We start from the raw sequence: 27,046 nt of genomic DNA, 5'->3' as shown, positions 1-27,046 counted from the left end.
AAAATTTGGTAATGAGAATTCCTCAAGCTGGAGGCCACTCTTGCTGTGTGAAATGTTATTGTCTCTCATTGGCTGAGTTAGAAATTTAGTAAAATATGTTTTACTCCATGGCCTGAGGAGGTTTCTGCTCAGTACCACAGCTGCATTCAAAAGCATTGCCAGTAGTGATGCCCTTGCTGCAGTAGTAACAACCTTTAGAGCAATAGAATTAATGAAGGATGGAGAAATCTCTTGGCTAGTTGGCTCTATTCTGGGAACTACTAAGAAAACAAGGTTAATTTAAATCTTAGTGCAGAGATGGTAGTTTCCTCCAAATCATTTTTCCAGACCTGGATTAATGTTCCCGAGCTCCTGCTTATGGCAAGAGTTAGCCTTATATCCTTTGTGTTCCGTAGATCCTTATAGTTAACCTTATACTTTTGTCCTCAGTAAGAGGATGGACTGAACTGTCAATCTTTAGACAACTTCTGGCCACTTGTATTGGTCACTCAGGTGGGGCTGTACTGACATCTTTTGAATTTGTTCCATCTGCTTGTCTAAATGACAATTCTTTTACCTACTTATCTCATTTAGTCACATTCAAGAGACATAAAGGGAACAGGGAAAAAAAATAATAAAAATACTCGCCAAATATAAATGTTTTCCAAATAGGAACATGTATATTTTGATTTGAGTTTCAAACAACTGGAGAGAGTGTCAAAGGTGCAGCTAGAACTGAACTTGAAATGTGTGCTTTTTTCTGTTTATAGTCACACAAACATTTGAGAACCGGGATTTCTTGGACTATGACTTGCAGATCTTTGCTTTCTGACAGTGGACGCTGCTCTTGCTGGGCTGTGCTCCAGTGACCAGGTTGTGACAAAATGAGTCAGTGTATAGACGGGGCTTGCACAACTAAGAATATAGAAATTTAAGTTAAAAAGTAAAGAATAGAGAATGGTTCCATGAAATCAGGCAAATACTTAGAAAATCTTTCTTATAAGATCAGGAAACAGCCTGTACCTTATGTGTGCCTAAGAAGGAAAGAGAGATGCAAATGTCTTAGGAGTTTTTCCCATAAATTAATCTTTTCAGTCAAAGCAATAAGGAACATTAACCATAATTTAGAAATTATCTGTGACAAGCCTTTTTTGTTTCTCACTTTTTATGCTATCAACAGCATTTTAGGCCAATGTTATACACAAGCCATTTTTTTTCTCTAGGGAAAAATGTAATGCAAATACTAGAAAATAGGACACATCCTGTAATGTGAATAAGACAACGATTGGCATGCCTTGTTACTGCTGGGATTTCTGTATGTTTTTCTTAATGTAATTGTGTGCATTTAATTTGCTATACAGCCTGACTTCAGCAACATTGTATAATTGTATGAAAAAAATCCAAAAGGCATTACTTAACTGCATCAAAATCCAATTAATTGTCCTTGGTTTGGACACCATGGATACAGAATGTTTTAGGTCTGAAGGGGCTTGAAAGATCAGGAACACCTTTCAGAGGTTCATATTGCTCAAAGCTCCACCTAACCTGTTCACTGCCAATGAGGGGTGAACCCACAAATTCCCTGGGCAGCCTGTTCCAGTGTCTCACCACCCTCAACACAAATAATTTATTCCTTATAGCCAATCTAAATATATGCTCTTCTAGTTTAAAGTTATTACCTCATGAGTTTTTTACTTTGGCTATGGGCAATTGAGATACTTTGATTCTGGAATGTTTTCCCTAAAATGCTGTCATATCCCTTGGTCTCTGACTTCTGGCTTACACTTGTAGGATAATGGAACTTCTCAGCATTTTTAGAGGTACTTGCTTTAGTATCGGTATGAAATACTGAAGTAAGTCCTTCAAATACCAATCTAGTCATCAACAAAACCACTGGAAGATTGGGTTACGTAATGCAAGCTCTGAGATTTGTAATGCTGTTGTTGGCTTCTGTATTGAACTTCTGAAGTTCAGCTACTTGCCTAGATATAGAGGCTTTCCAGAGCTTCCTGCTGTGAACTGAATAACCCCAAGTACATATCAGAAATTGAACTACCTGGAAAGCTGCTAAAACATGGCACAACATGTTTATGTTCTCATATGAATTTTAATGAAAGATGGTAATATTGTCATTGGGAACATACTAAAAGGGCACCAAGTTCACTCTCAGACTCTGCACTGGGGAAACGTGACAAACAACAGGATAATTTTACATGCAACAACTGTAGGTCACAATAGAGGTCCCTATAAATTAGAACAAAATCATTGTATGTCAGGCATGTAATTGCATTTCTTTAGCCTTTTGGATTCTCTCATCATTTAATTGGCAATATAATAAAGAAATTGGAGATTTTTTTTTTCATTGATAAATCTGAGAATTATTGCAGTTTCAGACCAGCTAGGTTTGCAGTGTTTCTCTGATACAGTTTTCTGAGTCATGGGAAAGGGTGTAGTGTTAGCTGCACTCTTATTTAGTTCTGAATTGAAGCAATGACACTTCTCGCTGTTCTCTTTACAATGAAAGCTAAGGTAGGTGAGATTTCAGTATGAAACTCACCAGTGCTTTTGTACTTCAGTATTTCAATGCAGACTTGAGGCTTTTTGTGCTTGGTTAAATGCAATTTCAAGTTGTTTCGATCTAAATTTATTTCTCTAAGTAATATTTCTGTTTTCAGAAAATAAGGTGTTAATGTATGATTTGAATAGAGCTTTACATTGGGAAAATCAGAGATATTCCTGATCATGCATTTAAGAATAAAAAACATCATGTCCTTCATATGTGCCCACTTCTATACACTGATGTCCCATGATGGCTCTTCAGTAGTAATTGTGCATCTCTTACTGAAAGGTTTGGTATCTGGTGTGTGTGCTGTCTTGTTTTAGTTTTAAATTGGGAAATCACTGTCAAAAACTACTGCTAAGTATGTAGGTTGCTAGGAGTCATGATTCTAGTTTCATGAGATGTCTATTTCATTTATGTGAAGATTTTTAAATATGAGCTTAGCAAGTGTAAGCTGAATCTTCCCTGGGTTCAGTGAAGCTATCATGGGACTGATGCTTCTAGAGTTCAGATTGACAGCTCTGAAGCAGCCAGTCATGCTGGACTGGTTTTCAGTGGTGGAGCCAGAAGTCTGCAAGCTCTGCAGATCCAGGTCAGTTGGAATGTGGTTTCATACTGTTGAAAGGGTGTTTAGAGCCAAGGGGTTTTGAGATGGGCTTCTGTGTCCTTAGGCTGCAGGGTAATCCCCTTTGGCCTGGAGTGAGCTATTGTAGAGGTTCCTGAAGCTACTCAACTTGTCATTCATGTACATTTTATTGCTGCTGTTGGCAGTAGGTTACTGGCGAGTTCCCTGAACATCTACAGATTTTTGGGGGCAGTTTGTTCAAGGAAGACTTCAGTTTGGTTTGGGCTTACTATATGTACTACATTCATAACTCATTTTTTCTGAGAAGAGCAATCTTGGATTTGTGAGGAGTTATGTAAAACTTTTGGTGCAGTGTTCAGGAGCAGATGGAAAAGCCAGCAGAGCTATTGGGCATCATCAGAAAGATACTGAGGATGTGAGAAATGGTGCCATTCCTGTGTGAAGCCCTGGTAAGCCCTCCCCTTGAGAACCAAGGCCTACAGTCCTGGTATTTCAGGGAGCATATGTTGGTGTTAGAGAAGGTAGTGAGAGGATATTATTTTATTTTTCATCATGGCAACTGCTCTTGCCTTCCAAGGAGGCATTTAGACTACAGACTTACCAGTTTGAAGAGGTGAAGATTGTAGGAGGATTTATGAGTGAAGCTTGAAAATTAATGCAGGTGGTGAATGCAGAACTGTTACAAAATCCTGAAGCTTGGAACTGTGTACCATTCAGGACCTGTAGGACAAGAGGTTTGAAAAAAGTCTGAGGTAGATCTTCTGGTTGCTTTCAAATTATGTCAAAATGCACAGAGTAGTAAACTTCTTGAATTCTTTGCCACAATGTATCTGAGAAGCAGATAATTTGAGTAGGTTAAGAAAAGGAATTTGATTAATACATCGTCAACAGGTCTGTAGAGAGAATAGGCAGGGCACTGCTCTCAAGTTTCCTCAATCACAGAGATGTACATGTACATACGGAGAGAATGAGAGGAATGTGCTCAAAAAAGGCTTAGGCTTACATGTTCTTCCTGAATATTGCTTTTTGTTGCTACTCTTGCAAACAACACTGAGCTAAAATGACCCTTTTTTGACTCAGTAGGATATTTATGTTCTTCCATTAGTGCACTTCGTGATTAGACAATCTGTGAGAGATTATAGCATCTAGTTAGATTTCAACTGGTTGTTCAAAATCATTGCTTCATTTTAGGAAGCCCTCTTATCTTTTTGTCAGTCATAAATAAACAGCAGATTTTAAAGGAGATACAGTCAAGTGAATTAAAGAAAAATGTTTAATCATGTTTCTTTGTAGACTGTCACTGTTTTCAGTTACTTTTTCAAGATTTTTTTTTTAACGAGGGCTGCCTCTTAAAGGGTTTTTCCCACCTCTTCCTCTGATTGGCATTTTTATTAAGTTTTTTTCTCTTCCATCAACTCTTAGAACAGTTGCCCTGGAAACAGTGCATACACTTCAAAATAGCTACACCTGCTTTTGGCTTCAGAGAGTTCATAGAGGATTATCTTTATGAAAGCTTTACACTGCAGCAACAAAAAAATTAAGTATGCAGAATGAAAATAAAATAGTTGACAGCTTTCTTATATTGTTAATCTGTGGAAGAAACCTGATACAATCACAGGTGGGGATGTGAAGATCGATACTTGCTACTTGACCTTCCTGTGAATTAATAATGGGTTTTTCATTCATTGAGAAGCTGACAAACGGAAGCAAATGTACACATTTACATAATAAAAAAGAGAATAAATCTCCTTAAAGGTACAGAGTTTTGATTATCTAGGTAAAACTGACATGAATAATATTAGGACTGGAATCCTAATGCAGGCAGAATTTAGAGTTACTGTGGAGTTCATTAATATAATTTTTAAAAATACCCTGACTGGATTATGCAATGCACTTTTAGCTTTGTGTATTTCATCTCCATATGACGTCTTACAATTGCCATGAAACGGGTTTTACAAGACACGTACAAAACATATGATTGCTACTAAGGTGAAGAAAAGGGTTCATAAGGATAGATTTATAGCATTCTTGGACTTTAATTCTGAGTTTCATCAGACTGTATTTAAGATAGACCTGTAATTCAGAATTTGTAATTCTTTTGTTATCTTCACATATATTTGGTTATCTTCACATATATTTCCAGTGTAACTTAATGGGTAGTGATGTAGAGCTTTTAGGGCTCTTGTGAGAACTGTGCGGACAGGAGAGCGCATGAGAAGTGTTGCTGTTAAATGGCTGGGTGTGCCTTGGTGAGTAAGTGTAGGAAGAATTGAAAATGCCTTCTCAGCTATCTTAGAGGTGTTTTGCTTTCCTCATCTTTAGTTCATCTCCAATAAAAATGAATTAAACCCTTTTTACAAATTTCAAAGCTTTCAGATCTGAGTTTCTGTTGTTAAGATACTGTGCAAAGAATACAGGTCAAATTTCAAACTGCCAACTCCTAACAGTGGCTTAAGGCAAGCTCAGCTGTTGTGATAGATTTTTCTCTAATAAAACCATATTCCTGAGGAAATTTTTACAATTATCTGAGAAACCTCATTTTTAATGTGCTTATGTATGAGATTTGCCAACATATTGCTGAGCTGTGAAAAGGTCAGCTATGCTTTGATAGAATTGACAGAATGACCTACAGTAAAGGGAGGCGGCTTTGTTTTTAATTAATTCTCTTAAGGAAAAGGGGAAAAAAATCCAACCCAAACCTAGGTAAAATCCATTAGCTGAATCCCTTAATGTGTGCATTAGCATTGCTGAACTCAGAAGAATTAAAAATTCAGTCAAACAAAACCAAACCCTTTTCTTTTTTTTATTTGCTCAACATGAAAATCGTACAACCCCAACTAATTTCCCTTGAAAAAGAAATTGTGTGACTGCTCATAGTTTCCAAGGAATACCTGACAGATTAAACCTCTTTAAATGTTTCATGTGTGCACTTTTGCTGTGGGACCCATTAAAGTACATTGTTATTCTGGCCAGGAGTTTAAAAGACATTATGAAATGTGTTAAATAAAATTTATTTCTGGAAATTACTCTTTGTAATGAATTTGGAGGAAGAAAAAATACCCAGTTGTGCTTCCAGGTAGGAATTGCTTCCAGGTATGGTCACTAAAATAAATTTTCCATAAGAACAGATTACTTCTTTGAACTGTTCCAGAGTTTCCCATTTTTCTCTGACCTTGCTCATCTTTAATTATTTGATAGAAGTCTTTTGGTTTGATCTAATTCAGTAATGTGCTTGGGGAAAACTCTTGGTGATACTTATTTGCAGTACTGATTTTTTTTTCAGTTTTAAGGTCATGCAATGATATCAGGTTTATATCTTTCGTGTTCTTGTTTGGATTCAGAAGAGTGTAGAGCACAAATCTGGCAAACAGTTACAAGGAAGTATCACTGTATCATAAGTTGAGGATGAGATGGGAAACACAACTGTGATGGGCTAAATTTATTCATTCTTTATTTATTTAAGAGATGGATGGCAATGAGTGAAGTATAACATCTGGATTTGATAATACTATTCTTTAAGCAGAGATACTGGTGAGGAACTGTTGAAATGGTTCAAATTGGCTATGGAAAAGCTGAATAATATATTAGAACAATTAAATTATACTAGGAATATTGAATAAACCTGCTTCCATCTTACAGTTCTCACACTTTTTTTTTTTTTAAATATGCATTTAAAGTGTTAGTGTAAGCTTTTAGATTTTTTTCCTGTCACTGCCCAATCACTTTTTCAGAAAGAATATTGGACTCTGGGGTAGAATGTTCTTGTTTCTATATTTTTGCCCTTAGGAAATTACTCTAAATTTTAATTTTAATAAAAACAAGTTTGTGTTCAGGCTGCATGATATTTCGCTCCATGTAGGCTTTCAGAAAAAGTCTATTAGGGCTTAATGGGGAGAAAATAATTTAATTGTTCCTTGCTGTTTAATTTCTAATTTTTTTGTATTGTAGTTTCTCAGAGAACCAGACAATTTTGGTTTTGTTTTTCTTGGGTTTTTCTTTTTTCCTGCTTGCAAGGTGTCATTGACAGAGTTAAAAGTGTGCTGTCCTGCATGTAGCTTGGAACCAATTTCTTTAGGAAAGTTGGCTTTACATGCAGTGGTAACTCTTTAATTTCTCCCCCTCTCCATTTGCTCCTCCAAGTTTCTAGTCTCGTGTTTAACAAGAGTGTTCAGTTATAAGTGAGGAAGAAAAGGAAGAATAGGTGTGGAAATTGGAATGTAAGAGGTTGGAGAGGGAGGTTGCAAGAGAACAATATGGCATTTATTATCTGATGATCTTTTTTTTTTCCTAAGCAAAAGGGATACAGAAACATACTGCTGATTTTAAGGGGAGTGTTAACACAGAAGTAAGTACAAACTGGCAATAAGCTTGCAATGCTTGTTGCAGTCAAAGGAATGGAGATTCTGCTTAGAAGGGGTCTTCTGTGGATAGAGATTCATAATTCATTTATAATGTGATTGCCAGTCTTGTAGACTGGAGAGGAAATTATATTTTTTAAAGTAAGCTGAAAGAAATGCTAGCAATATTAATATCAGCTATACTTTGTCATTCAAGCAATTCAGTGTAAAGAATCCCTCAATGGAAAGTGAACTAAGGTTAGTTCTTAGTTGAATAATTGGAGTGAAACATCAGAATTGAGGTCTGGCTGAAAGAAGGGCCCATAGAAGTTTCACATTTGTTGGCTTGGTGCCTGGATAGGTGTTTGGATAAGATAACAGAAAAAATGTAGCTAAATATATGGCGGGAGGTAAAAGGTATGGCTCATGAAGGCATGGGCTGAGGAGGGGTGAAGAACATTTTACTTTTTGGAATTACCCAATGCATGGTTACATAGTCTGTGTGTCTTAGTCCTGATGAAGGAGCCTGAGATAAGTATAGAGGGATTGGGTGGTTTATTTTTGGGGTTTTGTTGTGTTTTGGGATTTTTTTCAGTTACCTTTTTAATTGCTTGTGTGCTTCTGCTGTTGGTTTAGCAACCTATACCAGGCTTGCTTTGCAACTTGCTGCATCTGATTTGCTGTCATTACAGCAGTCCTATGCACATTGTCTGTACCCTGCTCCATTAACGCTACAAGAAAATGTTCTCCTGTTTCTGCGTTCTCTCTCCTAAGAAATATTTACAGCCTGATTTCTAAAATAAGCTTTTAAATAAATTACTTTTACAGCATTTTAGCCAGGTGAGTAAAACACAAATCAGATGTGATCAGATTAAAACCACAGAAAAACATGAGCAATTCACTTACTAGATGTAGCTGAACTAACAAGGGTTGGTTATAAAGGCTGCATTGATTTGAGTTCTGAGAAGGTGAAGGGAATGCTGGTTACTGTAGCAGTGTTCTGCATATTTCCAAAAGCTGTTCTCTTGAACGCACGAAGGTTGTTTCCCAAATGGTAGCTGACCATAAATGGGACTTCAGTCATAATGAGTGCATCATAACTTCAACGGGAATTATTAAATACAGCAGTTATGTTAAAATCTGTACAATTATCTTTGATATTTATTGTGGCATGGACTGCATGTGAATTTGCAGTAGGAAGAAATTAGTAATGAACAAGAAGTGCAGATAACATTCTAGTCTGTTTAGATTTTGTCAGGTTTAATTGTTTCATGAAATCCATTTTGGCAGAATCTACTCAGAAGAACACTTGCTTTATAAATATTTTGTGGAAAGTCAACGTGATATACTAAGTTAAGGTTTGTATTGAAGAATTTCCGTGAAAGTCCGTGGTATGTTAAATATGTGCCCTGTCAGAAGAAAGGAGACTTGGAAAATTATGTATTTAGCTAGCTCTTGTTCATTACTATAACAGCCTAGAATTTGGCATCTGAATTATATTTCACATTAAGTTGTCTTTGAATATTTTCATAAACAAGAGAGGCAGTGTTTGTCTCATACTCATGGTTCTGAGTAGTCTTTGGGAGATGACACATTGTTTACTTTGGTTTCAATAGTTTTCACAGAATAAAGCTTCAACAGGAGCTCCATCATGATACAATTGCCAGGCCTTTTAAGTTGTCTGGGGATCATGCCAATACTCTTTGAAAAAGAACACAGCTAATTAATTCTTCCGGTTACTTAGTATTTCTGGCATAAATGAGCACTGGGATCTCTGTCTCTCTTCAACATTATAAAGTCACATTAAAGGGGTTGTTTTGAGGGGTTTTTTTAATAGCTAGAAGCAGTATGTAAAACTATTAGTAAATGGGCTTTACTATATGAATAACTTTATATTGTACTGCATGTCAGCATTTAGAAGTGTCCCTTTGTAATTAAACTGATATTAATGATTTTAGGAAGAATTATTTCTCTGGGTCACCAGTGCTGAATTTTCCTTCTTCCAATAATTAATTTCTTGAATAGATTTTTCTGATTACTTCTGTAGTGCTGTATTGCCTTGATTTTTATGCCAGTCTCTGAATGAAGCAAAAGTGTTGCTGACAGAAGTTTCCTTTGCCTCCTGTTCATACCCTTTTCTTCTACAGTCTTTATTATTGGCAGTCTTGGCTATTCACTCTTGCATTCATGCCTTTGTTTTCCACTTGCATATGTAGCTTTCTAACAATATTCTGAGAATATTTCTCAACAATTTTCTGGATGATCCTGAGTTCCATGGCTGTCAACAGTGTGGTGTGTCTGTTCCTTAAGCTTCCATCTGTCAAAGTAACTTTCAGTTCCTTTAAGTTTGCCTCTGGACATGCATCCTGACTCCTTTTTGTAGTTTCTTGCAACATCAAGAACTGGGAAAAAAACCTTTTCATCTGTCTTTACTAGAGAGGCCTCAAAAGACCTCATGACCTTTCACCTCAGCCTTCCTTAAGGTTAATTTGAAGGTTTTTTATAATCTTTTGGTATCTTTGAGCTCTTTAGTGGGTTTTTCTTCTTGAAGTGATGGTTAGAATGAGACCTTCATATTCATATAATACATTTTTCATATGTTAAATTGTTTGTAAAGCCATATCAGTTGCCTATTGTAATTGAAACTAAGGGGAAAAAACTTCTTTCTTTTTGTGTTGGAGTATATTTCTCAGAGTTAAAATAGTGGCGACAGAGCCTCTTTGGTTTACTTCCTCCCATATTACAGTAAAAATATTTTGCTATGTTGAGACATTTGATGCAGATGTGCAAAAATTTATCAGCAAATTTAGTAAAGTGCTGTTGCTCTCAGGCATCTGCTTGGTGCTAAGCCACCAAAACTTAAAAGTACAGTAGAAAAAAATAAAAATAAGCAATGTCCCAAGTTCTGCATGCTCCCAAAAGATAATTGAACTTTGCATGCATTGAATGATGACCATAAATCATTTTATGACTCATGAAGATGCAGACAGGTTTTTCTGTATCACTTTTGAACTTATAGGTAATTGTTACAATACTTTGCTGCTTTGGAGTAATAAATGGGAATTGTGGTCATTGTGTGTTTTGTCAAGACTTCAGACACTGAAAAATTAGAACAGAAAATACTTTATTGAAATGAAGCACAGGGGTGACAATGTGGAGCATTTGTTTTAAATACTGGGGTTTTTTTATTTATTCTCTGTGGTTTTTTGAAAAGACTACTTGGATAATTCTCTTTCAATAGAGTTTTTGCTGTGGCAGCTGTGAAGGTGCTTTTTTACTGATACAATTTAAATAAAGAGTAAATACAAAATTTCTGTACTGTCCAGATTTTGCTATTCTAGGTTAGAGATATTGGAAAAAAAATTAAGCCATCTTAGGAGGATTGAGGGGAGTTAAAAATTTAGCAAGAAGTTCAATGAACTGCTCAGTAGAAGAGAAGTGGGAAAATGGCATTTGATACTGAGCTTGGTTAAACCAGTTTTCTTGTTAATAGAATCTTCTGGTTTTGTGGATTTGCTGTGATCTTGTTGGGTTTGAAGTTTAATTAGAGAAGTACTGCAGTACAGTTTTTGATAAACAATGCAATTGTTTAGTTGTTTCATTTGAAGAGTGTTTTTCCTTATTTCTTTAAAGAAGGTGCAAGATCAGTAGTCTTGTCACTGCTTTAATTAGTCTAGCGCTGTAAACTGTTGAAGAAGTAACATGCGTGTACTTCTAGTGAGACTAAGTAACTTTTTTAATTGCTCTACTGCTGCCACAGAGAAAGTAAATAAAATTCATGGAGATGCTCGAATAAGATTTACTAATTTAAGAGGTAAATGTTCATTGGAGTTGACTGTGCTAGGAGTTTTATGAACCATATGGTCATATTTATTTATAATATTAGTTTATATGAAGAATATACCATTCCATTGCTTAACACACAGGTGCATTCTCTGAAGATTTATTGGTCAAAATTCTTCTTGGTAAAAGCCTGTAGATATCATATGGTCTGGACAGATCATTTGTATGAATGTGTTGATTGAGTGATTGTGAAATAGTCTTATTCATAGCTCTTCGTAATTTCTTTCAAAGCAGGAACAGAATTAGTTGAAGAAGCCTAAGTTGCAGTGTTATTTCCTTCTAGTAATAATTTCAGAATATTCTGAAGTATGTTGGGTGAAAACCAAGTAGACAATTGTTAGTAAATTCTGGAACTTAGAGACATTGAACTTCTATCCACAATATCCTGACAGTAAACAAAACAAATGATGGTAAAGGTAAAAATGCAGGTACATGCAAAAGTCAAGCAAACACTATTTTCCAGAATTTGATGTGGACTACTTTGTGTTCACTTGTGTTTAAAATAAGTAAAAATACTGTTCTTAAACAAAATAAGAATATTAAAGTATAAATAATATATATTATTATTTATAATATTTATAATAATATATATTATTATTTATAATAAAGTATAAATAATTTTAATACTTTAAGTATTTTTTAATTCTTAATGTATTGTATAATATCAGTATAAAAACCAAAGACAGAAGGAAACTGACTGCCAGATATCTATAAATGGGCAATTTTCAAGGTTATGAGTGTGTGAAGGACAATTACTTGGAAGAAGTATCACATGGGAAAACATCAACATAAAGTACAGACTTTGGCTGCATGACTGAAAAGGGATTTTCTATGTGTGTTTCAGTTTGTGGGGTGTTCTTTTGTTACATCAGAAGTGCCTGCCTTTTGTGTCACAAAGCTTTCCTTTCTCTTCCAGAAAATGCTGGGACAGAAGAGATGAGTACTCCCTTTACTAAGGCCTGAAACTGCCTGTTGAAAAACAATCCTGACCAGGCAATATACGAATGGCCCAAGGAAGCCAGCAAATTGATATTCAGGTTTTACATGACCTGCGACAGAAGTTTCCTGAGGTACCTGAAGGTGTTGTATCCAGATGCATGTTACAGGTCAGTGCTCTGTTCATTTCTGTACGAGTAAGCTGCGTTGCTAATTTAAGCTTTCTGTATGGGCATCCCCTTTGAAAGCAGATGTTTTTCTTTATAAATGAGGCAAAGAGACTCAGCCCATTTCTTTATATGGCACAACAAGCAAAGTGTTAAATTGGCCTCTCTTTTTCCATCCATAATCAGGGGTGATCTAAAATAAATCAGCCTGTAGATTAGTAATCAGTGTGTGCATGGAGACTACTGTCACACCAATCAGTATGCTCATGCCTTTTGGCCATCTCAAGAGCCAAAACTAACTGTGGCAAAAGGAGGGATGCAAAGCCAACTTGAGTCCAGCAGGGACAATTTAAGGCAATGCTACAATGAGCAGCATTTTAAAATTTTATTTTAATATATATTTGAGTGTTGAAGCAGGTCCAGAAGCAACTTTGCTATCTGGTCTCCATCAGTCTTAAAGGTGGGCCCTTGCCTGCATGCAGATTGGCGCCAATGTTTTCCATTCCCAGCTCCCTTGGCCTGCAGAGCCAGCACTGGTGGCCTTAGGTACCCTCTCCAGCAGGAAGCCTGGAGTGTGGTGCAGGCACAGCCAGGTGCTCCAAGCTGGGATCTCTCAGGCAGGATGAGGTGCTTGTAGCCTCACCTCCACCAGTGTTAGACCGGAGGCAGGGGTGGGGCACTTGTGTGCACCTGCCCAGGCTTTGGCTGACAGATGGGCTTCATTTTGTTGCTGTACCTTTGGAGTCTGTGTAATTAATTATTTGATTTCTGTTGGGCTTTGTAGTAAAAAGTCATTTTTGACCAGTGCTGTAGTTATTGCTAAAGCTGCTTATACTCAACTTCTACATGCAGCTGTCAGTCTTTAATACTGCTACTATCAGAACACATACCGTATTTTGTATCAGCTTCTTGTTCTGTAACATCATGTTAGCTACTTCAGAAGATAAATTAATGTTCCTCCAAAGCCTAAGGGGGACACCTAAATTCCTAGAGTTAAGAAATGTTGGTAGATTTGACTTATTTAACGATGTTGCTTAAGCATGTTTGCTTTGCATTTTCCATCTATTCAAAGCATCCATAATGGTTGATTTTCTTTTTCATTCTAAGATATTCAACATTTGATTTACTCTGGTTAATAAGAGAATTATCTAAATAGTAATACTCATTATCAGTATATACTGATAGGAAAAATTATTTTACAGCTTCCCAGAAGCTAACTGTCTCTGGACTATGGCTAGAACAACTGTGGCTGTGATTCAACATTCTTTATATCCTAATTTTTTGTCTTGCTATTTACATGTATTTTTATGTATGAAATACATATTCTTCTATACTTACATATGTATGTGTATTCACACACACATACATCCTAGTAAAGTGTTCGTACTGCTGGGGAGAGTGTCTGTGACAAACATTCATATTGCCAAGACTTTATCAAGACTCTCCAGTCTTTCTAGAGTAAGAAGCTGTGAAAAGTGCGTTTCATCAACACAATTGGTTTTGATATGCAAGATGGCAAAATTCTGCTTGGGGCTCATGAGGTTTCAAGCTTTCTCCAGTCCTTTCTTTCTCATTATTTAGCTGAAAAGGAAACTGAACCAGACTATAAATTGCCTGTACTTGTTCTCAGGATTGTACACTGCTATTTTTGTTAGTGCTCTTTAGGACTTTAAGCTACAAGTACAATTTTGTTCTTCGAACATGAGAGCTGCTTGTTCAGCAAGGTCTGTGGACTTGATGGAGTGAATGCATCAGTAATCTTTTGAATGTAATTCTTGATAAATTTAAAAACTAATGCTTGTCTTTAATAGAGTCAGCGGTTTTTGTAACATTGAATACAGTGGATTTCTTTAAATAAATAGAGCCTAATACCTGTGAAGAAAAGATACTGTACAGCTCATATTATGACAAATTTACGAGGAAGAGTTTAAATTTTGAGGAAGTGTTGTAAGTCAACTTTCATAAGAGGATCTTTCAAAAACAGTCTAGAGTAATTAATGTTCTGTGTGTGCAGTATTATTAAACTAATTTGTCACACTGGAAAGCTGCCTTTTTTGTGAACTAAGACTCACCAAGAAAATCCTGTCATGTTGATGGTTTTTTGAAATTTCATGAGCTCTGGTTTCTCTGATGCACCTTCTAGTTTTGCTACTCTCTGGCTTGGGGTCTTGTTTGTTTGTGTTTTGGTTTGTTTGGGGTTGTTGTTGTTATAAAAGCTGCCTAAGGTGACCTCTTCAAACCAACAAATTTTGTACTTGGACTGATAGGAAAGATTGAAAAGCAGCATTTCGGAGTACTTGTGCACATGTTTTCAATGCTGCTGGCACAGTGTCTGAATCCCGAGTTCTGCCACCTTGTAGCTGAACACAGTGGAATTTCCAGTAAAGGCAGTAAGTGTAGTTCAGGTCAAAGACAAGTACTTGAGGACTTTTGGTATGCAAAATGCCTTGCCACCACAGTACCTTATGTGCAGCCGTCATATGTCAGGGTGAAGTTATTTTTAAGCTAGGAGTTATAAGATACCCCAGGTGAGAATCTAAAAGAATATAAGCAATTATGTAGTTTTTGATAGTACTGATGAGGCTTTTATTACAAGGAAAATTTCTTTGAATCACTGTAAATTGTGCAGAAAAAAATGTACAGATACTTCAGTCGTCCTCCATGAATTCTTTGTAAACAAAAACAGCTGTTTCTAAAGGAGGGTTTATAGCATTATATGCTTATAATGAAAAAATTAGGGATAAAGAGAATATGCAAGTACCTCAAAGTAAATAGCCCACTGTTGAAATACCTATACAATATATAGCATGCTAACAGCAGAGGACCACCAAAGAGCTAATAGGAGGAAACATAAACCAGCTTAATCTAGGGAGTAAGAAGTCTTGGGCTGACAGCACTGAATATTCCTAAGAAGTTTTGTATCCCTCTGTTCTTCCCAAGAAGCCTCCTGCATTCAGCTCTCCCATTCTCCTGATTTAAAGGAATCACTGCAGTGCCCACAGTCAGTGGACATTATTCCCTGTTATTCTGTTTTTTGTGTTCGGAGCATTCTATGCCTGCTCCTCAAGTCTACGTCCTCTCCGTCCTTCCTCATTTCCCTCCAACATTCTTATTCTTTCTTTTTTTTTCTTTCTCTTTCAGGGTGCCAGCATTTTAAACTCAAATGGGACATGGGCAGAGATAAGATGAGGGGTATTGTTTTGCTGGAATATGCTCAGTTCTGCCATCAACCGGTTCTCTGATCTGTAAAGAGCTAGAAGCGGTTGAAACTCTGCCTCTGCCAGCCAGAAGATGCCAGGGGTTCCATGTGCCCCCGTTTCCCCTTTGAGTTCTCCAATTTTCTCATTGACGTCACTGAAATTTTGGAATTGATTGGATGCAGTCTTAAAAAAGAAAAAAAAAATTGTCCAAAGAAATGCATTCAAGCTGAATGTAAGGGCCTTGCAAGCTTGGCCTGTTCCTTTTTGGTTTGGTATCTTTGGCCTTTCTGTTAATAATTTTAATTCACTTCATGCAAAATCTGCCTTTGAGATCTTTCTAGCTTGTTTTTCTGTGGCATCCTATCTTTTTCCCCTTTCTGGCTCCCTTTTCTCCTTTGCAACAAATACCAGGCTATTGTTCTTATCTTCCCACTGTTGTGTCTGTGTGTTTCCTTTCTTCACTACTAACTTACTTTGATTACTTCATCCTCTGGTGCTTATTCCAAACTAGAGCCAATATGTGTATCATCAATTTGATCCATTTTCATATCGCTGAATACTTTTTTGCAGCAATCCTTATATAGAGCTGGGTTGATAGATAGCCTTCAGAGAATCCTGTCATTTCAAAAAGTTCTGTGGCTAGGGCTTTTTTGGGATTTTTTTTTTTTTTTTTTAATTTGGAAGAATTCAGAACTGTGTCTGGTCTGTATGAACACATAGTCTTGGTTTTGTGGGTGAAGTTTAGTTTTAGCCTTGCCCTCTCCCACTTCTGTTTTCCGGGTTTGTTTTTTTTTTGTTTTGTGGGGGTTTTTTGTGAGTCTGTAAGGTAGAGACAGTCTTGCTATGTCTGCACAACACTGTCACCTTCATCTCGGTGGAAGAATGAGAAATGTCTGCTAGTTTAACAAAAAAGACAAAATAGAAAGCATGTAGCATGAATCAATTTATCTGATTGTGTTAGTTTTTAACTAACTGATAATGTTGCTACTTGGCACATGCAATTTTTTTCCTTGATCACATGCATTTTTTTCTAGTAACTGTTTCTATGTGCTGGATGGATTTGCCACCTATTTAGTGTAAATAACATGGGCCTGAACAGGGGCTCTTCTGGCTGAAAGTATTAACCTTTATTTCTTGAGGGGTGGGACATTCTGTGTGAAAAGTGATAAAGATGGAGCACAGTATGAAGAAATTAGGTCACTGATGCACTTTCACTCTTTCTAACAATCCTTATGTAGGAAACACAATTGGGAAGATTAGAGTACAATATTACACATGTGAAAAAGGAGAAGAGACTAGCGGTTTGCATCTGAAATGTTCTTAAAAAATGAATTAGCTAGGTTGTGGTTTCTGCTCCAAATCATCCTGTTACTGGTTTTAAAAGGTACAAATATAAGTATTTCAAAGCTTTGCAAGCGGTGATTTAAAATGAAAATACAAATGTTCTCTGGGTTTTTAAGTAATAGTTGTGATCTTACAAATACATCAAAAATATATTCTTTTGTATAAACTGAATTTTTGCATTTCTTCTGAAGTCATGTACAATTTCTTGAGTCTGCATGTTTCTTCTTTTCCTAAGATTCACTTTGTTTTCAGCAGGAGGTAATGCATAACTGGTATTGAAGTGTTTGGGAAAACATTTAAAATAAACATTTGTTTTTATTTTTGTTTTAAAGTTATTAATCAATACTATAAAGATGCTGTCGTTTTCCATTCCTGCTGTCATTTTCCTCCCTAAAGCTTTGGTCTCTGCTGAAGATGGTTCTGAAACTGAGAAGGAATAGGGAAAGTATTCATCCAAGGTGTATCATGCTGTATAAATCTAGCTTTCCAAGGTGCAGGATCTCCCTGTCACTGCTTCAGAGGCAATGAAGACCTCTACCCTTGGTGCCACTGGCTCAGTCACTGTTCCCAGAGCAGTGAGCTTCACAGGCAAGCCCCTTGTGTGTATAGAGCAGCTACACTAGCCAGCCTCCTAAAGCTTTCTATCTGATGCTATATTGTTTATTTTTTCAGTTGTGATTGGATGTATTCATACATAACTGTGACAGTATTTTATCAGTAATGTCAAACTTTTATCTGTCTCTTTTAGAATAACAATAATTTGGATGCCTGTTGTGCAGTTCTCTCTCAAGAGAGCACAAAATATCTCTACGGTGAAGGAGACCTGAGTTTTTCGGATGATTCTGGGATTCCTGGACTACGAAATCACATGACATCTCTTAATTTGGATTTGCAGTCGCAGAACGTCTATCACCATGGAAGAGAAGGAAGTAGAATGAATGGAAGTAGGACTCTAGCTCACAGTGTTAGTGATGGACACCTTCAAACCAGTCAGTCCAACAATGAACTGTTTCAGCAGGAACCACAGACAGCACCTGCCCAGGTTCCACAAGGATTTAATGTCTTTGGGATGGCTAATACAGTTAGTGCTTCTAATCCAGGGCAGCATCTTGGATTTCACCTAGGCAGCAAAGGAGTATCTAACTTGTCTCAACAAACACCCAGATTCAACCCCATTATGGTAACTTTAGCCCCAAACATTCAGCCTGGTCGCAATACCCCAACGTCTTTGCACATACATGGTGTACCTCCTCCTGTACTTAACAGTCCCCAGGGAAATTCTATCTATATTAGGCCTTACATCACAGCTCCTAGTGGTACCACTCGGCAAACACAGCAGCAGCCAGGCTGGGCATCTCAGTTTAATCCCATGCACCCTCAGCAAGTCTACCAGCCTTCACAGCCAAGTCCCTGGACTACTATTCCTACATCCAGTACTACGCCACATACCTCATCGCAACACTCAACACAGCCAAACCAGCAAGGCCACCAGACTTCTCATGTGTACATGCCTATCAGTTCTCCTACTACTCCACAAGCACCTATGATTCATTCATCCGGTAGCTCACAATCTTCTGCTCATAGCCAATACAACATTCAGAATATATCCACAGGACCTCGCAAAAATCAAATTGAAATCAAACTTGAACCGCCACAAAGAAACAGTTCTTCTAAGTTGCGTTCAACTGGCCCTCGCACCTCCACTGTTCCCTCCTCCCTCAACAGCCAGACATTAAGTAGAAGTCAACCCACTGTTTACATATCGGCCAGTCCTCCAAATACTGATGAAGTGATCACACGTGGTCAGCCCAAGGTCTACATTTCAGCAAATGCCACGACAGGAGATGATCAACTTGTGCGGAACCAGCCCACGCTTTTCATATCGACAAATCCTGGAGTATCTGCTACTGCTAGGAATATGTCTGGTCAAGTAAGCATGGGTCCTGCATTTATTCATCACCATCCACCCAAGAGTCGAGCAGTGGGCAACAGCACCACTGCAACTTCTCCTCGAGTGGTTGTTACGCAGCCTAACACAAAATATACTTTTAAAATTACAGTTTCTCCAAATAAGCCCCCTGCAGTTTCCCCAGGGGTAGTATCCCCAACTTTTGAACCTACAAACCTTCTAAACCTTCCTGATCACTATGTTGAACCAGAGGGTATCCAGCATCTTACTGACCCTGTTTTAGCACATGTGGATAGGATCAGTGATGCACGGAAATTGAGTATGGGATCTGATGATGCTGCCTACACGCAAGGTAATATTCTTAATATAAATTGTAGAGATTTTGACCAGGTTGTCAGTTCAGCATGTAGATTGCAGAACAGGAAACAGTAACCTTTATGATGTTAATACCGTGTCTTTAATTTTAGCATTTGTGTTTCCTAAATAAATAAAAGCACTTTATAAGCAATTCATAGATTTCTTTTTATGGTAAAGACATGTAACTGAATACTTGGAGATATTCTTCTGTTTGTCTTAAGTAGATATGTTATCTGTTTAATGAAGTGGAGTCATACCATCTTCATTTTTATGTTGTTCTGAAAGAAACATTTACGTTTGTTCGACTTGTCCTAGTGATTTAAAGCTACAATTCCATTGTCAGATTTTTAAATCTGTTGAGATACTGTTTACTTGGATACTTTTTTTTTTTTTTTTGCAATTGTTATTTAAGAAGAAAGAAAAGCAGACTTCAAAAGCAATTAATGGCACAAAGTGTTGGCCTGGCCTCCATGTTTCCTATTATGTTCCTGACAATAAAATCCTTAAAGTCTTGATACTTACTTCTGTTACATTTTAAAATGTGAAAAGGAATGTGAACCAAGCCAAAGGAATCTGTTTTAAGGAATACAGTGTTAATGGAGGGGTAAAACTTAAAATATGTGATACAGTCAGATAACCTGTTAATCTTTTTCTTCTGTTTTAATGGGTTTGCATGTTTTTATTACCAACTCGATGGTTTATTAATGCTCCTGTAAGCTTTTTACATAAAAATGTTAAATGAGTCTTAGGATATTAGCAGTATTCACAATAGGTTGTCAGAATAATTTGTCTTTGACCTCACTGGTCCTCTCTGGACCTTGCAAGCAATTCTGAATTTAAAAAACTGACCTGTTCCACGACCAGTGTAAAGATTCTTCAGATGAACTTAGCCATTTTATTTTGTGTAAGTAAGTACAGTGATCAGGACACTGGAAGCCAGGGCTGCATCTGGAGTACTGTGTTAATGAAGTAAATCAAAAGTTATTCTAGCTTGTGCACTACTTCTGCGTATAAATATCTTCAGTGAGGAGTAGTCAATCCTAACTCAAGAGTTTCTAAAGATTATGTGTCAAAACCAAAAAGCTAATCATCCTTAAGTTCTTATGTTCAGCATAAAGAACTTCAGAAAATTCATCTGTAGGTAAGCAAAAAAATTGCCCCAAGATCATATGTCCTTTTCTTTCTTTGGAGGGAGTCTTAGCTGTCTGTTTTAGTCTTAGTCCTGGAAAACTTCATATACCAGAAATTAAGCAATTGAAATCTTGTCCTTAGGCTTTAAACAGTCTTTTAGGTCATGAACTTACTTCCCAAGCAAGTTGAGTACTTTTTAGGGGTTTGCAAAACTGTACATTTTGGGGCGTTGTCCCTTTTGTCTGTTTTTCCTTTCTAAGGGCTTATACCTTATACTGACTTATACCAGGTCTGCCTTTTTATCTCTTGTACCCTTGGTAGTGATGGCCACTGTAACCTCTCTACAAGCTGCAGGTATCAGCATGTAGTTTATCAAGAAGAGGCAAGCTTGATAGACAACCTAGAGTTCCAGAAGCATTGACTTCGTAGCTGCTGTGGAACCCAGCTCTTCCTGAAGCTAAGCAGCAGCTATTAGATGATATGTAGATCTGTGATGTGGGCTGGTACAACTTTAGGGACCTCAGGAAATCACCATCCTTCTGTGTCCTTCATTAGAAAGTACGCTTAGTACTTCTGAAGTTCTTTAGACGTAGAGATCTTCTGCATTCCTGGCCTGTGTGCTCCATTTCTGCTGCAGTAAGTGCAGTGTTTCTTACATTATTGTTATTTATTAAGATTTGGAAATTTAAGTCTGTGATAGACTTACTTGTATGATATTGATATTTGGAAGTCCTAACTGTTGCTTTTAAACATGTTTCTTATACTTAGCAGTGGGTTTATTTTGTCTTACATACAAAAAGGCATTTGAGTTACTTGATGTTTTCTGTATTCTTAAACTGCTTATGATTTAGCCAGACTGCCAGAATCCTTCCATGCAAGGTGCTTGTTTCATTTTAATTTTAGCCAGAGAAGATGAGTTGTTTCTCTGGCCATGATTAGAGAAAAATGTATTTTCCTCAGCTTTTCTGTTTCTGCCAGAATGCTCCTTATCTTGGCAGGGAGAACTGAAACTGGCTTTGGGGAAAAAGAAACCTTGGGGTGGAAGATGGAATTGCTTTGATGTCAAATGAAATTTCCTTTGCTCTTTTTATTTATTTTACATTTATATACATGGTCCAATCCAGGAGAACAGATGTGTTGGACTTCTTTGTAAATGCTGCTGCTTGCCATCAAAGAAGCTTTACTTAATTGCAGTGTGTGTAGGCATCTTAGTCTCCTTCCATAATTTTTCTTGTTTCCCTCCCAAGAAAGTTGAAGTAGGTAGTAGAAAGCTGCCCCAGATCTGTCTTATTTTCTGCCAAACCTGGAGGAATGTGTAAAGGAGTGGGTACTGCTCAGATAAGATCAATGTCATTTCCCTGGAATGCTTGGTTGTATCTCTGGCACTGACTCTGTGATCCTGAGAAACTCACTTTTCAGAACTGGTTGCTGGGGGATATTTCTCATTTTCTAGGATTCTAGTCTGAGATACTGAAGGACTCACTTGTGGAAGTGTTGAGTGCATGTGTCCGCTGTTGAAGTCAGTAAGAATTCATGGTTCTGTGAGAAGAGTAATGCTAGATGCATGCCCAGAAGGACAGCCAAAAGAAGATGCATTTTTATGTGTTCAGTATCACTTCTGTCAATGTGCAGGAGTATTCCCCTTACTTAGTAGAGATTACAATTTAAAATTAGTTTTAATAATATGTAGTAACTAAGTGGGATTTCAATAAATAATTTAGGTTAGTATAATGTTTCTTATGGATGAAAAATTGGAATCTTATTAGAAATTGAAAATTCTCAGATACATTTTTGTGATGTATGCTCTGTATGCATGTCATATGATGAGTAGTTATTTAATAGTTGCTCATTCTGCAGATAGCTTTCCATCTGTATAATGGGAATGCATCCCATCAAGAAAATCCATAACTGTGTAATAAAATCACTAGGTAGATGTTTTCTTCCTAGGGAACTTAAGTCCTTAGGTTTAATATTACACAGCTTTGACTGCCTGATGTTTTTTTATTATTTTCTTTAACTTGAAAGAGAATGGTGTACAAAGTTGAGTGAATCATTGGTAGCAACTATAGATACATAGGTGGATACATGTTTGCTTAGCAATTCTTGCCACCGTGTTTTTAATGTAAATAAATTAATTTATAAACTAGATTAGTAAAAATAATATTTTGCACAGGTCTTGCTTTGGTTTCTTAAAGCTTTTTAAAACTTAAAAATAAATAAAGCTGCAGGAAACAACTTTTTTTCATTCTTAGGCAGTCCTTGTAGATGTTTAAGAAAAAAGACTTGAATATATACAGCTGTGGCCTGTGCACCAGGGGGCTCTGAGCCCATTGCATCATGTGGTCTGAGAAAAAATACCACCTTATATTTGGCTCTGTATATCAGGTCCCACTCTTCATTGATGTTCTTTTTAAAAAATTAGGTGAAGAGATTATTGAAAAGAGAGAACAAAAGAAATCAGTTTGAACTATTGAAGTTGCATATCAGATGACTGAATTCTGTGCAGTTTCAAATACAGGTTTAGAAAACATGCGCAAGCATAAGTGTGTTTTGGGACTCCCATGAATCTCCTGCCACACTGTAATTGCATTGCCAGAAATCCCCTCCATATCTGACAAATTAGATTTTAAAAATGCTTAGGTCTATAGGGTTAAATTGTTGTATTCCTAGATTAGAATTTATCTTAGAAACACTTAAAATAATAAAATACACTCTTAATGTTAAAATTCACATAGTCTTTGATAAAACAATTATGCATACATTTGCAAACTTAAAGGTATATTTAGTGCCCAACTAAGAAGGTCTCTGGGAGAGGAACAGTCAATTTTTGTCCTCCAGACTTTTATGCTCCTTCCTGTAATTATAATGATATACAGCTTTTATGTGAAAAATGTGCACTTTGGATGTCAGAGGAAACAGTGGCATCTGCCAGAGCATTGAAGTGTACTGCACTCTGCTGAATTTAAACGTGCAGAAGTGTAAAAAACTAAATGTGCCAAATACCCTGTTTGCACTTAATTAGGAAGTTGAACTGCAGTGTTTTTCTGAACGTTTTCAGTTGCTCTGAGCAACACTAGAGGGAGCTGAATACTTAAATTGCCACTTTCCATTCATAAACGCGACCCTGAAATAAAGGGAGGGTTTTGTCTTCCCCCCACCATTGTTTTCCTGCAGCTACTAAATTGGTATTAAAGCAAAATTACCAAATTATATATGAAAGTCTCCACTTACAGCAATCTCTTTCAAGTTCCTTATCAAAGTTACTTTTAATAGTAAAAGAATAGCACAGTGGTATCAAGTGATTCTTCTTTAATCACAATGGTAGTTTTTAATGTGTGTTTTTAAAACCTGTTGGGATTTGAAATTGTGAGATGGTAGTCCCAAAGTATTCCTAGGAGAATAAAATGCATGACTTTCCAGACATGACATGAAAATGAAAAGCTTGTAGTAATGCTGGGGGCATTCATCAGTGCCTTGTACAGGTCCTCCTCCTTGTACAGGTCCATACTAGCAGCTGAATTTCTAAATCTCACAGGTGGGAGAACATCAAAATGAGAAATCCTGGGTTCTTTTCCTTTACAAGAGTAGCTTAGAAAAGGAGATGAGGGATGCACAGGCAAAGTTTTGGTCATAATTGAACTCTTGAGGCCATGCCATGCCATGCATACAACCTATTATTATGGTAACAATGCTCCTCACCTGCCACATCCAGCAGCACTGGCTACTTGCCTGCAGCCTGCATCCACCATTTGACAGGTTTGAAGAGTTCTGGGTCTGGGCAGTAGAGCATGGCTGTGTTGCCTCAGCAGGCTTACCAAGGTAATGAAAACAGAAAAGTCTGTCTAAAAGTGGAAATAAAATGTAGGAAGAAAAAGGGCTTGTACACTCTCCACCAGAGTAGAGGCAAACTAGTCTTTGATTTTCTTTCTTTAGACTTGCAGCTTTATTCGCTGTATGTAAAAGGCTTTTCAAGAGGAGAGGCTGTCTGTTGAGATTACTTACCTGATAATTCCAAGTCTTCAACAAAATCTTTATACTGAGATTTCAGTTACTGCATTTTTATTTTACATATGAGCACATCTGCAATTTTTACTGCAGTGCAACTACTGTGACCCAGAGTAAAGGTGTCTGTTCATGAAAACTTCTGTGATTTGAATAAAACGTAGCAGAAGCTAGGTGTCATTTCAATGCTTTGTGCACATTTGTGACTCAAACCCTAGGCTTGATCTCAGTACAGTCTGTAACACTGTTCAAAAATAGTTTGGCATGGTTCCTCCTTTTAAAGAACCTGTGGAAGACAAAATGCAATGTGTGAATGAATGAATGAGCAGGCAGGATCTGCAGGAGAAGACAGTTCTGCTTGCCAGAGATGTGAAGCATTCCATCTTTTTGATGTGGTTTTTTTTTTCCCTCTGCTACTATTTGGGAAACCTAGGCAACCAGATTTGAGTGCTTCTAATTTTTTGGTACCTGGAGAAATTGTGAGGAATTAAACATCATGTTCCAGCTAGAGTTTGGTTCAAAGACTTTGAGGCAAATTCAATCTTTTTAAAATATCTTGTTATTGCTACTTCTTTATAATTTCCAGGATGATATAAAAGTATTTATAGTCTGTGAAAATGATCACAGTTTATAAGAATTACTAGTTTAATGGATGAATGAATGAATGGCTGTGCAGAAGTTAAAATGATTCTTTGGTTTATTTAATTGAATACATTTTTATAGAAGGTGGTTATTAATTTGAGCAGTGATATCTGCTTTTGTGATGATATTTAATAGTAAAACTGCCTTCAGTGAAGTTAAATCATTAGATTGCATCAGTTTGTGTCATCTGCTACTTAGTTTCTTTATGCCTTTAAAAACCTGTGGTTTGCAATTGTGAAGTTTTGCTGACTTCATTGTTTCCAAATTAGGTCTCCTTGTGCCTTTTGCTTTATAAATAATAACCATTGTTAGAAATTAGAAGCTGAGCTAATGGTTCTGCACCATAATTTATGGGTAAAGTGGCATACAGTCCAGCTTTTGACAAATATCAGTTTGCTGGTGGTGTGCTTATTTCTAGTTTGGTTTCACTTGATGGTTCGTACTATGATGAACACTGGATCCAATCCTAATTGTAATAAGCATATGTAGTGCTCCATATTGCAGTTGTCTGAAATCCTCTTCATGCTACCTGTTTTACAGTGGATAAGATGAATACACACAGAAGTATTTGTTCCTGCCTTTGGGTAGTTAGTCTTGTAGGTTTTTATGATTACAGTTAAATTTTGCATGGCCATTTATTACATTTTATGGCTTCCTCATATTTGCTTTTCTGTAGTTAGCTTGTGCTGTTTGCAAAAATGCAGCAATTTCTGTCTTATGGCAGAGATTTTCTTGTGAGGAAATTGGAAAAGCAGTCTGTAGTAGTGTTTTTTTCTATTTTTTCCAAAAAGAGTACTAACTTGCATCTTAATCTGATGTTGCCATGTGAAGGATAATAAAGTAGATAAAATGGGACTTTATGTATTGCAGCTTTACTGGTACACCAGAAGGCCAGGATGGAGCGACTTCAACGAGAACTTGAGGTTCAAAAGAAAAAGTTGGATAAACTAAAATCAGAGGTCAATGAAATGGAGAATAATCTAACACGAAGGCGCCTGAAAAGATCGAATTCTGTTTCACAAATTCCATCAGTAAGTTGAAACGTCTGTAGGGTATAAACCTAAACCACAAGTGTGGTCTGTCACAATAAATTGAAGGAAGACTTGTTCATCTATTGACAATATACTAGGAACAGACAGTATAGTTAGAATTAAGCTGGTGAACAGTGGAGTTTAGAATAAGGACTAAAAATGTATCATTTAACCACAGCCTTGAAGCTTGCTAATTGCTTTTTGAAGAATTGCTTTTAAAGGCCGTCACTAAAGGTTTGATGTGATAGTCCTTACAAGTTAATACTCACACTGTCATCACACCAAGTACTTTTTGGTCTTGGTGCATATACTGAGCTCAAAGAAACCAATTAATGCACCAGTTTTCAGTGCTAGATGGTCATCCATTGATCTGGTGGACCAGACCACTGGCTGTGCCCTGTCTGAAGATTGGAGTTCAGTCCTCTCTGAAGTCTGATGAGAGAGAACTATTCAGTAGGTCTGGAAGCTTTTTCTAAGATTATGCTTGAATTAAAAGAAAGGTGGTCATTAGGGAAGATTCTTTTATCATAATTTCTAAAATAATTAAATGTTGTCTACCTGTGCGTGAATGATAAGTGTTCATAAACTGGGAAAATTAGTCTAACAGGCAGATTTATTTTTTCAGCTGGAAGAAATGCAACAGTTAAGAAGTTGTAACAGACAGCTGCAGATAGACATAGATTGCCTAACCAAAGAGATTGATCTTTTTCAAGCAAGAGGTATGTCTTAGTACATTAGTAACTGTAAATGTTGATTTTTTTTTCACTGTCCACATGTTTCAAAAAGGTTCATGTCATAAATGATGGATATACACACTTTTTGAAACATCATCACATTAGTTTGAGTGAAACCATGGTAGTAACTATCTTTAAAGCCTGTTGTTTTTGTTGGCCATATGATTTTCCTAATTCCACAGTCCTGTTTCATACAAATCTGATTATCTGAGTATCAAAGAAAGAGAGTAAGTTTTTTGAATGCTACATCTATACATATGTGTTCATCTCTCTCTTCTGTCTTCCACC

The 27,046-nt window shown here is 36.8% G+C and overlaps 1 protein-coding gene across 1 annotated transcript in view; it reads left to right on the top strand.

Moving 5' to 3' along the window:
* The window catches only part of TAB2 (TGF-beta activated kinase 1 (MAP3K7) binding protein 2), a 61,057-nt gene that overhangs the window by 28,888 nt on the left and 5,123 nt on the right, over positions 1–27,046 (top strand). The window contains exons 2-5 of the mRNA XM_050972374.1: positions 12,222–12,411; positions 17,701–19,213; positions 25,864–26,024; positions 26,650–26,743. Of these exons, the coding sequence (XP_050828331.1) occupies positions 12,310–12,411; positions 17,701–19,213; positions 25,864–26,024; positions 26,650–26,743 (1,870 nt within the window). The 5' untranslated portion in view covers positions 12,222–12,309. The remainder of the gene's footprint in view (positions 1–12,221; positions 12,412–17,700; positions 19,214–25,863; positions 26,025–26,649; positions 26,744–27,046) is intronic.

Source organism: Serinus canaria, chromosome 3, assembly GCF_022539315.1.
Source record: "Serinus canaria isolate serCan28SL12 chromosome 3, serCan2020, whole genome shotgun sequence".
NCBI classification, from domain to species: Eukaryota; Metazoa; Chordata; class Aves; order Passeriformes; family Fringillidae; genus Serinus; species Serinus canaria.
Note: the sequence above shows the minus strand (reverse complement) of the source record. Positions and strands in the feature narration are given on the sequence as shown.